The sequence below is a fragment of the Branchiostoma lanceolatum genome, chromosome 15 (assembly GCF_035083965.1).
Source record: "Branchiostoma lanceolatum isolate klBraLanc5 chromosome 15, klBraLanc5.hap2, whole genome shotgun sequence".
Classification (NCBI taxonomy): domain Eukaryota; kingdom Metazoa; phylum Chordata; class Leptocardii; order Amphioxiformes; family Branchiostomatidae; genus Branchiostoma; species Branchiostoma lanceolatum.
Window position 1 is genome coordinate 13,060,290 of NC_089736.1, and position 13,679 is coordinate 13,073,968.

The 13,679-nt window shown below is 37.9% G+C and overlaps 1 protein-coding gene across 1 annotated transcript; it reads left to right on the plus strand.

Annotated features, from left to right (window-relative positions):
• The first annotated feature begins 6,805 nt into the window (after nt 1–6,805).
• Nucleotides 6,806–12,279, plus strand: LOC136420254 (tolloid-like protein 2). Its single transcript, XM_066407105.1, has 8 exons — nt 6,806–6,902; nt 9,435–9,669; nt 9,836–9,948; nt 10,430–10,667; nt 10,802–10,914; nt 11,209–11,440; nt 11,642–11,754; nt 12,035–12,279. The coding sequence occupies exons 1-8, from the start codon at nt 6,806–6,808 to the stop codon at nt 12,277–12,279; spliced, it is 1,386 nt and encodes a 461-aa protein (XP_066263202.1).
• Nucleotides 12,280–13,679: the final 1,400 nt, after the last annotated feature.

Genomic DNA, 13,679 nt, shown 5'->3' on the forward strand with positions numbered 1-13,679 from the left:
AATGCCATTGAAACAATAGAATACCGATGGCAACAAAATCGTACATCATTGTATCCGTATCTAGATAGTTTCATGTGGTTGGTATACCATTGTATACCTTGAGCTCCTTGCTGAACAGCCGAAAGTTTTGAATCGACCGAGGTTTCGGTAACGCCTCAGCAACCTTTCTCAAAGCTTTACCCTCGCCACTGGATATTTGAGATAATATCCATCATATAAGTAAAATTGAATTGATAGGCAGGGATACCCTTATATCAGCAATAGGTCCCGAAGCGGGTATTTCACGTGTGTATGTATGTATGTGTGTATGTGTATGTGTTTGTATGCGTGTTTGTATGTACGTATGTATGTGTGTGGTGTGTGTGTGTGTTTGTATGTATTTGTGTGTGTGTATGCGTGTGTGTGTGTGTGTGTGTATGTATGTATGTATGCGTTTGTGTGTGTATATGTGTGCATGTATGTGTGTGTGTGTTTGTGTGTGTATGCGTCTGTGTGTGTGTTTTCCTGGGTCTATACTGCGTGTTTGGTGTATATGCCCTACAGTCTGACGCAAAACACGTCACTATCAAACTATTTCATCAGCAGTTAATTGGAATCCCAAGGACTCACGCATGCATTCTGTCGGCAAATTTGTAATCACAACTATAGCATTAGATCTTCGTTTTCTGTCTTAAGCATGTTAAGGGGAACATTATTCTTACATGGCACGTACGTTTCCCTCATTGTCTACCATAGTTCAGGACTCTTTTAGGTTAGATAGGTAGGACGTATAGTCGCTTATATAAAACACCAGGGTGCATTGTTCCAATGTGGATAATTGTTGAAATGCCTGACTAAATTATGCATTTGCAGCTTCGTAGATACCCAGAAGCCTCGTGCGGCGTCGATTTAAGTAACGAAGATGCTGATTGGATCTCTACCGGGTGGAATGTATTGAACTGATCGAGCGCTTTCCTATCAGTCACAGTGATTGATTGAACCTAACTCTCGTTAAAAATAACATGTGTGTATAGACCACACCCGTTCATTTTTTGGAAAACATCTGCCCGTGTTGGGGCGTCACCGAGTTCTGTCCCCTCGGGAACTCAGTAAGTTTGTTTTAAGTTTCTTTTGTATGCTTTTTTTTCACATCTCTATTTCATCTTAGATTACTTTTGAATTACTGAAACATTTGAACGTCTTAAAAACCGCGTTTGTTGACAACCTTTCCTATGACCTCATCGATAAAAAAAGGCTCTATGAAACGTTTGTTCTGTACAATCGTAGAAAAACAGTTGAGGTGTGTGCTAATTATCAGTTACAATGTAAAATTGACAAGACCGCACTTGATTGTATCGGTGAGGCAGAAATGTTCAGCCACAGGCTACAAACAGTTTCCGCAAGCTGAAGCACATAACTAGCTGTGTTTTTAGTCTCTTAACATCGTTGCATTGGGTTTTATTTTCCCCTCGAGAAGGAAAAATGCTAAGATATGATAAAAAAGATATCTATCTCGGGAAACCAAAAGTGTTGGAGTCTAGAATATTCGGCAGGTCGGCCCATTTTTGTTTGGAATCTAGTCCTACGGTTATCAATGCTCGTGCATACGCAGTTTTACGTGATTCACGCGCATATCGTGTAAACAGTACGTGCTTTCACTCCATGGTATGAAATTTCGGTGGCAATTAATTAAACATGCTCGTTTTTTTTTTAATCACATAATAAACGCATCCTTGTCTGACGTGCCGTGACGTAGCGTTTTTAGAGACACTAGTCGTAAAAATACTTCATTTTACATGAAGCATAGAAGTACCTATTATAGTCCTTTTTTATTCAAAATTACATCTTAGAAATGCATGGACAGAATCAGTAACCCATAGGAATAAATATCAACTTTTCCAACAAGGACATTGCATGCTCTGGAACGTTTTCTCCGCTTGTTTAAAGCTATGCGAGCATATATCTATACAGATGTATTTGATGGAGAATCTTGCTAGGGGGACACATTATCGTCAACTTGCGTCTTTCTCCTTCTCGTGCTCTATCTAAATAAATGAATATATCAGAAAAATACATAGATTTTCCACATGTAGTCTACAATCAACTGATGCTAAGTAACTATGTGTCACACATTACTTACTTGACGTGGATGAACAAAACGATGCTATGCATCTATTTCACCAATTCCGAGAGGCACGTGATGTTCCCATGATATAGGCATGACAAGAATATTAATGTTTTGGATTTTGTGCATGGGTGGGGGGGGGGGGTTAAACCAAACAAACCTTACTAAAACAAGTAAACGTCTCAAACCTTGAGTCAGTCACAAACGATAGTTTAGATAACAAAGAAAGGTTTGACGTCATCTACTTTTATCTTGTTGGCCAGCGCCTATGTCAGCGCAGACATATAGAAAAATTACCACTCTAGATATGCTCAAGCACGTATGTTAAAGGCACCCAGAGATTTTTCCGCGGCTTGAAACTGGAAATATTCTAGTTGCTGTAAACTTCATGAAATTGACATGTAATGCCACTGTTAACCACATTTGCGTGCTGATTCCATATCAAAAGTGCTCAAAAGATGCATAAAAAAGCTAAATAGTGATCTTTTAGTTTTACGCGCCTAGTGTAAATAGACCGATACCGTAGCCCAGCCCACCTCTGTCGAAACGTTGAAATGCAAAGTCAAAACATAAGAATTCAAATATTTGACGGACATGCAGTCACGCTCTCATTAACAAACCACCAATTGTGATGCTTCCAAGAAACGCACTCTTCAATAGCCGTAGAAAAAGATGGCAAAGTGAGTTGGAAGGAACCAACTATTTTTCCCATAGAACCTCCAGTCAAAAGGGTACAGCCATACAGTTTAGAAATAAACATTAATCCCAATATTCCCCAAACCAAAGTTGATTGTGATGGTAGATGGCTTATTGTCGATTTGTCCATAGAAGTATACAACTTTGCTGATAGTATTGAAAATCTGACTATCACTGGAGACTTCAACACTGTACAGAATCCTTTATTAGGTAGATCTACCACAAACTATACCTACCACACCAAAGCTTATAAATCTATTTCAGAATTGAAAAGTAAATTTGACTTACATGACATTTGGAGATTTAGAAACCCTGATACAAGATATACATGGCGCCGTAGACGCCAGGACAGCAGAATTGACTATTTCCTTACTATTTCATTTTTTTTAGATCTGACCACAAGTTGATAGCTTTATCATTTATTATTGCAGAGTTTCTCATGGGGAAAGGGGTATTGGAAATTTAATCTGCCTTTGCTTGAAGATAAATTATTTTACCCAAAAAAATGGACAATTAATGAATGGATTTTTTTAGGTCAATCATGGAACAGTGGATCAATATGTTGTATGGGATACTGCAGAATGTTTTTAGGGGGCGTTGCATTAAATTTGGTAGTTGGAAGAATAAACAATACCTATGTAGAGTAGCCTCCATAGCAGGCTCTGAACCGGCCTTTTTGGGGGCAGAATAATACACCTTTTGCAGCCAGCCCGTAACCATCAGCCACCCCCGTAGCAAAATGGTTACGGGGGTGGCTGATGGTTACGGGCTGGCTGCAAAAGGTGTATTATTTAGCCCCCAAAAAGGCAGGTTCAGAGCCTGCTATGGAGGCTAATGTAGAGAGAAAAAGTTAACTGATGATATCAACACACTTAAAAATCAAATTGATAATTCCCCCCCCTGAATCCATTTTAATGACTTAGACGAAAAACAGTAACAATTAGAATTACTATACAATCAAAGGGTTCAAGGAATAATAGTAAGATCAAGAGCTCGCTGGATGGAGCTTTGGGATAGATGCACTAAATACGTTTTGAATTTGATACATAGAAATTACACCGATAGAAATTGAAAATATCAGAGAATACATTCAGTGACCCCAAAGAAACTATAGAAGAGCAAAGAGAATTTACTCTTCGCTTTATTCTTTTGATGAGCCTCCAACACCCCTAACCCCTAGTGATACAGAATTTCCACACACAATATGATAAACAACTGTCAAATGAACAGCAGTGGGCCTGTGAGGGTCAAATTACAGATGAAAAATTACTTCAAGCCTTTAATTCATTTTCAAATGTAAAATCTTCTGGAGAAGGTGGTATTCCGGTGGAACCGTGGAAGTATAAAAACATTTTATTCTGCGTTAAAACCCCTATGCTAAATTGTTTTAACTATTTACTTTCACGACGACTTTTGTCTAATACTCAAAAGCAAGGGCTAATTTCTTTACTGTTGAAGGAGGGGAAAGATGACCAACATAAAGATCCCACCGTTTTGGATAACTGGAGACCATTAACACGCTTTGTTGTGATACCAGAATTTATCAAAATGTTTAGCCCTTAGATTAAAAACAGTCATGTCTTGTCTAATTCACAAAGACCAGGCATGGTTTGTAAAAGGGAGATTCATCGGGGATGATATAAGACGAATATTAGATTTGATAGATTATTATGAAAAAGAAGAAAAACCTGGCCTGATTTTTTTTAGCTGATTTCAAAAAGGCTTTCGACACCATACGATGGGATTTTATCATAAAAGCACTGGAATATTTTAAATTTAGGCCCCCAGTTTATATCATGCGTTAAAACGCTATATACTAACATCACAAGTTCTGTTTTAAATAATGGCTATATACACAGCCTTTCACATTACACCGTGGTGTCAGACAAGTTGGTCCTCTAAGTCCATATTTATGTATAATTGCAGTTGAAATGCTAGCCATACGAATTCGCTCTAATTAAAATCTGACTCGTCTCAGTACCTTTGGAAAATTTACAAAAAATTCACAATATACAGATGACATAAAATTCCCCTTTGACCGCAATTTAAAATCGTTTAATGCTCTTCCTGAAGAATTATGAAAATTTTCATTGATATCTGGCCTTTCTTCAAACTTTGACAAATGTTAAGTAGTTAGAATTGGAACTTTAAAAAAAAAGCAATTTCATATTGCTCACCCATCTACCTATTCAATGGGTATATGGAGAGGTTAATATCCTGGGGGTACATATCCGAAAAGACTTAGAAAATATTGTTGACTTAAATTTTGAGCCTTGCCTAACTAGATAAGTCAGACTTTTATATCCATGGAAAGGAAATATTTTGTCTTTGTTTGGAAAATTACGATTATTAATTCCTTAGTAGTCCCTCAATTTACATATATCTTTCAGATTCTACCAAATCCAGATAAATCCTTTTAACCGATATGAAAGGAAAATTTTGTCATTTATCTGGAATGGTGGGCCTGAAAGAATAAGTAGGAAAACATTATACAACTCAATTAATTGAAAATTATATGATTTTTCTCTTACTATTAAATATTCGTGGATCCCCAAACTATATTTCAATGAAGATATGTTTACTGGAGGGTTATTAAGAAAACATTTATCAGTGGGTGGTAACCTATTTCCTTTCATTCAACTCAAATCTGTAGAGCATTTTAGATTAAATCCATTTTACATGATATGCTTACAGCTTGGTATATATATCAGTACTAGATCCCCCAGACCCTGCTGAAATCATGCAACGACTGTTATTTATGAAAGATAAAATATTAATTGGGGGAAACCTGTGTTGCGTTTAATGCTTTTGTAGATAGAGGTGTTATGTTTATCAATGACATATTGAATGCAAATAGTTCTATTTATGTCTTATGTTGAATTTTGTGCCAAGTATGGGCCAGTTTGTGATCACCTACATCATTATGTACAGCTGATATATATACCTGCTATTCCAAGAAAATGGAAGTCTAATGTGAATGGTAGCCCCCCACTTTCTGTTTGTAGACCTGAACAATATGATAGTACTTGGCTTAACCAGACAAAGATTAATAGATATATGTATAGATTTTATTTGACATCTCTTAAATTAACTAATTTCCCAAACAGTGTGCAATTATCATGGCTGTACCTCTTTGACACTTCAATCCCCTGGAAACAAGTCTTTACCTCCATATTAAGATGTACCATTGACCCAACTTCTAGATTGTTCCATTATTAACTTATTCATAAAATTCTGCCTACCAATAGACTTTTATATTTATGGAAGTGTGTAGATAGTCCCTTATTCACACTTTGCCATCTTGAAAAAAATACACTCATGTCTTGTGGGATTGTATCGATGTAGTCTCCTTTTGGAATAAAATGAACATTTGGTATTACAATAAAACGTGTACAATTTACATTTAAACCCTTTCAATGTTATATTTGGAATTTTAGCATCGGAAAATTGTCTTGAAAATCTTAAAATGTTATTGGCCAAAAGATCCATTTTTCTAAGAAGAGGCAAATCAAACTTACATTTTCAAAATTTCTTAAGTACGCTAATTTATTCCACCAAGTAGAATATATCATCACGACAAGGAGGGGAAAACAAGAAAAACACTATGGGAAATGGAATACTTTGTGTTATACTTTATGATGTCTTAATTTGCTGGATGGTGTTTTATGTAATGTTGTATTATTTTGACTAATAAAAAAAAAGGTGATGGACAGTCAGGATCAGTCTATTAGCACTTGGGTTTTCTATCAGTTCTATCCACACAAGGAAATTATATCTTTGCTCCTTGAATGTTGATATGTAATGGTATAGTGTTATTGAAACTTACTATGTGAAGACATGACTGGAAATTTGAGTTCTAGTCATTTTTCAAGCCTCATCAAATGCTATGGATGCCTTTGAAGCCATGGTACAGAAATAGTATTTGTTCACAAGAAAACACACCACGAGCAGCGATACATCATGTAGTGTTGTTCTTCTCTATGGCAGTCGGTGACTTACCCCGAAATGGACATCAGACGCGGCTTTGGACGGTGTGACATCAGTCTGGTGGCAATCGTTTTAATCGTCTTTGTGGCAGTCGACCCATCCTTTTTACCTACAGGTACAAATAAGAGTTCGGAGACATCATATCTCAATGCAATATTATGATTATGCAAATGCCTGGCACATTAATATAATATATGCTTGGCCATGTCGCAATAATGACAGTCCACTTAGATGAATTATAGCGCTTTTGCATATGAATTTGCAAATTAGGAATTAATGTGCAGAATTCGTATCTGTCAATGTTTCACCTGTCATAAACTACATATGTTACATGTACTGTAATTGCAGACAATGCAAATATAGATTTTTCTCATAAATTTTCCCGATTAAGTACCAAGTTGCATAGTTTGCAATTCTTTATGTACATCTCTGTCTTAACTACTTGCGTAATAAATATCATGGAAATTCGTCGTTCCTTTTTTCAGTTTGGGGGTTTTGACAAATACGCCACTGCATTTGAGAGCAAGCCGCTAGGGGAGACCAATTCTATATTACTTCTTTATTTCCTCACAAGCTATCTGTCACCATAAAGATCAAGATCATAGCAGGTCCAGGTCAAAAGATTTAAAAAATCACAGTTCTGCTACAGAGCCCGGGGGGCCCCAAATCGACATTGACCTTAGTCCTCCCAGTACCTGCTCACATACCAAATATCATCATAATCCAGAAGTTTTTGAGTCATGCTGACTACAAAAATATGCAAACGAAGGCACACACACACACACACACAAACAAAGAAGCACACACACACACACACACACACACACACACACACACACACACACACTGGCACGCATCAGGCACACACAGAGACAGACACACACACAGACACACAAAACTACATTTCCATTTTTCATGATGATAAAAATGTCTTTTCGTACCTTTACTTTATCAGCAACTTCGCCAAGAAGGTTTTGTTTTGCTTGCCGGGCGTGTGTTTGTGCGTGTATATGTATAAACACGATGACTCGAGAATGAATTCTCTTCAAGTTGATATTTGGTTTTTCGGTAGTTTTTTTTTATAAAATCTTGAAAGTAGATTTGGGGGTCCCTTCTTTGCATGATTAATGAGGAAAGTGTATACATCCACTATTATGCATGATAAGACTCTCTAACATGTGGCACCTCACACCCTGTACCTGTAAATTGATACAGTGGAAAAATATGTTTCCCTTCCGGCAGGGATATCTTTTTTGGTTGTGTTTGATAGGTGGATAGCTTAAGGGATGCTTAATATAATCAAGCTATCATGAAACGTAACTATGCAAATTAGACTCTTATTTGCATAATCAGTGCTGAAATAGTGCAAACCCACTCGATGATGAGACTATTACAAATGTTACATATATGAGTGAGAAAAAGAGAGACATTGATAAATAAAAGCTACGCAAATGAACACTGAGAAAATACTGTTATTCCCTATTGGTGCATAGCTTGAATTTCATACTTGTGGCGTTTGGAAGTTACAAGGTAACCATAGCAGAATAAGAATTATGCAAATGAGGTCACAATTTGCATAATTGATAATTAAATGCTGACTTAACTTTCTTTGTTAACCCTACTTAGACGTAGACCAGGTTTTTTGGGCTTCCTGGGCCTAAGGGGGGGGACTCCTTCGCCCACCCTGATAACTACAGAAAAGCATAGTGTATGATCACCAAATTTGCAGGGGTTCATGGACATGGAAAGTTTAATCTATCCTATGATTCGGACATCGTTATGACGTAATATGACGTAACATGACGTCATTGATGTTATGTTATGGGCTAAAACAGTCTATATACGGATTTCCCGTAATACCGGAATATATTTGCCAATGATTTAACAAAAATGTTATCATGTTGATATTCAAGTTTGCCAGCACCTCTTCTGTCAATGGTAAACATATTGACGTCAAAATGACGTCGAGAATGACGTAATATATATTTATCTATCGTCAGGATCGCCAATCTTGGACAGGCAAGCTTGAAATTTTTGAAAATGCATTTTTTGTACCTTACAACCACAAAACACAATGAAAATAGAAACGTTAAGTTCATTTTTTTGCTGAAAACACACAAGGGGGAACCCTGTTCACACTTGAACTAATGATTTTGACCGCTGACGTCATCAAATTAGCTTAATTTATTAATATTAGATCATGAAAGTTACACTTAATTACATTATGATGTTAATAGTGTAGGTGAATAAGTATGGTTGAGCAATACAACTTTGAAACCTCATTGTTAAAGCCAAATTTTGTGAATTTTGTAAAAAAAATGCCTCAGAAACCCGTTGTCATGGCAATACCAAAAGCAATTAAGTTATCCTATTTCGGTGAAGAATGTAATCTACTGATACAATTTATGCAAATGATGACCTTACTTGTATGGTAGATGAAAAAAAACTCATATAATACATCAGTCAAAAAAGTCAAAATCATTTGCCGAAGAAATTGCCTTTCCACGTGTTCGTGGACAGTTTTAATAAACATGTATGCGGTCGTAATTTCGCCTTACTTTGCCTTCCTTTAGTTTAGTTCAGTTCACTCTACTCGTCAATTTGCAATGAAGAGCGTCGATGTTTTTTATCATCTCCTCATACACAGCAACACCGACCAGTGCTCCTGGATGTGGAGGTGCCCTGGTGGCCCCCCCTGTGGGTACTGTGACGTCACCGAACTACCCCAATGACTACGGCAACGATGAGACTTGTGAGTGGACATTCACCGTGCCAGAAGGAAGCAGTGTCCGTCTCACGTTTCACAGCCTCAACCTGGAGGACAGTTATGACTTTTTGAAAATCTACGACGGTGGCAGTGATGACGCTGCACTATTGCAGAGGTAATGGCTGAAACGGCCGAACAATTCTTTTACAGAGTAGAGAAGGTTGGATGATGCATAGAGTGGTTCATTTCCTGAATTGTTGTCCTCAGAATTCGAAGCTTCAATATTTTCTGAGTAAGATAAACAGAGTCAGAGCCAAGAACAATTAATTTTCATTTTCCAGCTTGACAGGCGCACTGTCACTGAAATCCATCACCAGCACATCTAACCAGATGCTCGTGAGGTTCACATCTGACAGCAGTATGACGGCTCAGGGGTTCCATTTCATCTATTCAGGTAAGTTGATTGATTACAGCGATCATGTTTGCTTTGTTACCTTCGCCAATAACATGCTTATTATATCACTGTTTTATCATACTTGTGGAATTAGGAAGTTATGCAAAGGTGTATGTGGTTTAGCAGTCTAACTTTAGTAATTACGATTTGATTCTTATGATACGAAGGTCAGTCAAAACGAAATGCCTGTCGTTTCATAACAGTCTCATTTTTTCATCAAAAGAGGCAAATATGTATTTGCCCTTGAATCTAGCATCATTCACCGAACGATTTTGAATTTCTAAACTCATGTTACCAACTCTTAAGGATTGAACATACTTTGCAAAATGACGGGGCCAGAATAAAACTCACATGCCTTTTCATAACAATCAAAATACATGGTGGCAGACATTGAAAAAAGGATGAAAGACATAACGTACATGGGCAAAGCCAGTGACCAGCATACATCGAAGACCGTTGATATCATTTATCTTCTCCTCAGACATATGGACAGAGATCACAGCTCCTAGCTGTGAAGGTACCCTGACACCAGCTGGAGGTGTTGTGTCATCACCGAACTACCCGGGTCACTACGGCACAGAAGAGACTTGTGAGTGGTTGATCACAGTGGCAGCTGGAAGTACGATTCGTCTCTCATTTGACAGTTTCAACACTGAGGAAAGTTATGACTTTCTGTACATCTACGATAGAGACCATGAGGGTACTACACAGATGCAGAGGTGATGACCTGAACAGCCATACAATTTTCAATTTGAGTGGGGCAGTTTGAATGATTTGAATTGAGAATTGAATGAAAGCTTCCATTTTTTCTGGGTAACATAAATGGAGCCTAAACGATCTATCATATCTCCAGCTTTACAGGTGAAGTGACATGGTACCCCATCACCAGTACATCTAACCAGATGTTAGTGAGGTTTACATCTGACGAGAGTGTTACCGCACAAGGGTTCCAGTTTTCCTACACAGGTAGTTTGACTACAGCGAGCACGTTTGCTTTGTTGCCAAAAGAGGTCTATATGCACATTATCTGCCTTTGGCCTTGGATCTAGATTCATTGACCAAACCACATAACAATTCGAAAACCATGTTGCCACCAAAGGGTTGAACATACACTGTCACTGGAGTAAGTATCAAATGTACTTACTTGACTTTTGATAACAATCAAAACAAAATCTCTGTAAAAACAACTAGAAATGTAAAATCTAGTGATGAGGCTACTTCAGATACCGCTGATGTCATTCATCATCTCCCAATACACAGTAAGTGCTCAGGATTGTGGAGCTCACCTGACGGCTCCCCCTGAAGGCACTGTGACGTCACCGAACTATCCTGGTCACTACGACAACCATCAGACTTGTGGCTGGAAAATAGACGTACCAGAAGGATATTACGTTCGTCTCACGTTTTCCAGCTTCCACCTCGAGGATGATTTTGACTTTCTGGACATTTATGAGTATGATGATGATGGTGGTAGAGGACCACGGACGTGGAGGTAGCTGTTTACCATTTATGAAGGTTCTACATAATTGCAAAGATAATGTCCTGAAAGGCCAAATTAGTTTCTTATAGAGTAGAGCAATTTGGTTAATGTAAAAAGTGATCAAAGATTTGAACTGATGACTTGGAAATTCAATGCTTCAACATCTTCAGTTTAACAAAAACTAAGCCAAAGACGATTTATTTTGATTCTCAGCTTAACAGGAGAACTGTCGGTCAACCCCATCAGGGTGACATCTAACCAAATGTTCGTGAGGTTCACGTCTGACGAAAGTGTCACGGCTCAGGGATTCCAGTTCTCCTACACAGGTATTACTAGTGTTTTTGATCACGGCGAGCATGTTCACTTTGCTTCCTAAAGAGGTCAATATATACTTGTGTTTGGCCTTTGATCTGGTATCGTTGAAAAGGCAACATTAAAATTCGAAATACATGTTACCAATAATAAAAGCTGATGGTTTGATATGAAATAAAGATATATGGTTGAAACCTTTTCATAGGAATCTCTTTAAAATGATAAAACATGTAGAAGAAGCGGTCAGGCTACATTGAAGACCATTGATGCTATTTATAATCTCCTCATACACAGCAAGTGATCCTGGATGTGGAGGTTACCTGATGGCTCCCCCCGGAGGCACTTTGACGTCACCGAACTATCCGGGTCACTACGGTCGCAAGGAGGATTGTAAGTGGACGATCACCGTGCCAGAAGGAAGCACCGTTCGTCTCACGTTCGACAACTTCGACCTCGACACTCAAAGCTTGTTGAACATCTACGATGGAGACAGTGATGATGCTACACTATTGCAAAGGTCAAATAGTTCTCTTGTATAAGAGAATAGAGTACCTCGCGTAATGCAGAGAGAGATTAATTATGTGAATCGATGCTTCAAATTTCGACGTTTCAATATCTTCAGGGTAACAAAAATAGAACCAAGAAATATCAACTAGTATTCTACTTTCCAGCTTGTCAGGTGAAACGTCAGTCGACCCCGTGTTTAGTACAGTTAACAAGATGTTCGTGTCGTTTACATCACCGTCAAACAATGGCCAAGGGACGGCTCAGGGGTTCCAGCTTTCTTACTCAGGTAAGATGTTTGATTACAGCGAACAAAATATAGTTTGTATTTGACCTTGAATCTAATATCGTTGACCAAACGACATTTAATTTCAAAAATCGTGTCACCAAGTAATATCGAAGATTATACCTTAAATGTAAAATCAAAGGGATAAGGATAGAGCTCACATTACTGAACAACCAAAACGTGTTTGGCAGTCCCTGCAAAAAGTATGAAACGCATCAAATACGCAGTTGGACAAAACCAAAAATCACTCCACATTAAAGACCGTTGATGTCATTTATCATTTCCTCGTACACAGCAACACCGACCAATGCTACTGGATGTGGAGGTACCCTGACAGCTCCCCCTGAAGGTATTGTGACATCACCGAACTATCCCAGTGACTATGGCACCAATGAGACTTGTGAGTGGAAAATCAAGGTACCAGAAGGAAATACAGTTCGTCTCACGTTTGGCAGCGTCAACCTGGAGGAGGATTATGACTTTTTGAACATCTTTAATGGAGGCACTGATGGTGCTAGACTAATGCAGAGGTGATGACCTTAAAAGCCCAACAATTTTTTTTAAAAAGTAGAGCAGTATGAATTATGCAGAGAGTGATTAATGATGTTCATTGATGACTTCAGAAGACTTTAAAACTGAATATTACAAAAAAAACTATCCATTTTATTTGTAGATTAACAGGTGAAGTGTCAGTAGACCCCATCTACAGTTCATCTTACCAAATGTTCGTGAGATTTTCATCCGATGAAAGTGTCACGGCTCAGGGGTTCCAGTTCACCTACAACGGTATTGTGTTTGATCACGTTTGCTTTGTTGCCTAAAGAGATCAATCTGTACTTTACCTTCATTTGGCCTTGACCTTGGATCTGGTATCGTTGTCGAAACGACGTAACAGTTCGAAAATGAAAACATCTTGTAAGAATCCTTGTTAAACGATCAAATATACATAAAACGTAATAAGACAAGTGCAAAGATCATAGTTCATTAAAGACCGTTGATATCATTTATCATCTCCTCATATACCCTCGATGCATAACTGGTAAGAATATACTGTAACTTATTCCGTAGTATTAGTTAGTGGGAATTTAATTCTTGCGGCATTTAGAAGGTATAAAATCTGGGACTGTATTAGATATAAATCATGCCAAT

Bases quoted from the DNA above. Each gene is read 5' to 3' on its own strand.
- LOC136420254 (XM_066407105.1), top strand. From the start codon at position 6,806: ATGGACATCAGACGCGGCTTTGGACGGTGTGACATCAGTCTGGTGGCA. The intron at 9,949-10,429 runs GTAAGTTGATTG...TCTTCTCCTCAG, and splicing joins GTTCCATTTCATCTATTCAG to ACATATGGACAGAGATCACA. The intron at 10,668-10,801 runs GTGATGACCTGA...TCATATCTCCAG, and splicing joins GGTACTACACAGATGCAGAG to CTTTACAGGTGAAGTGACAT.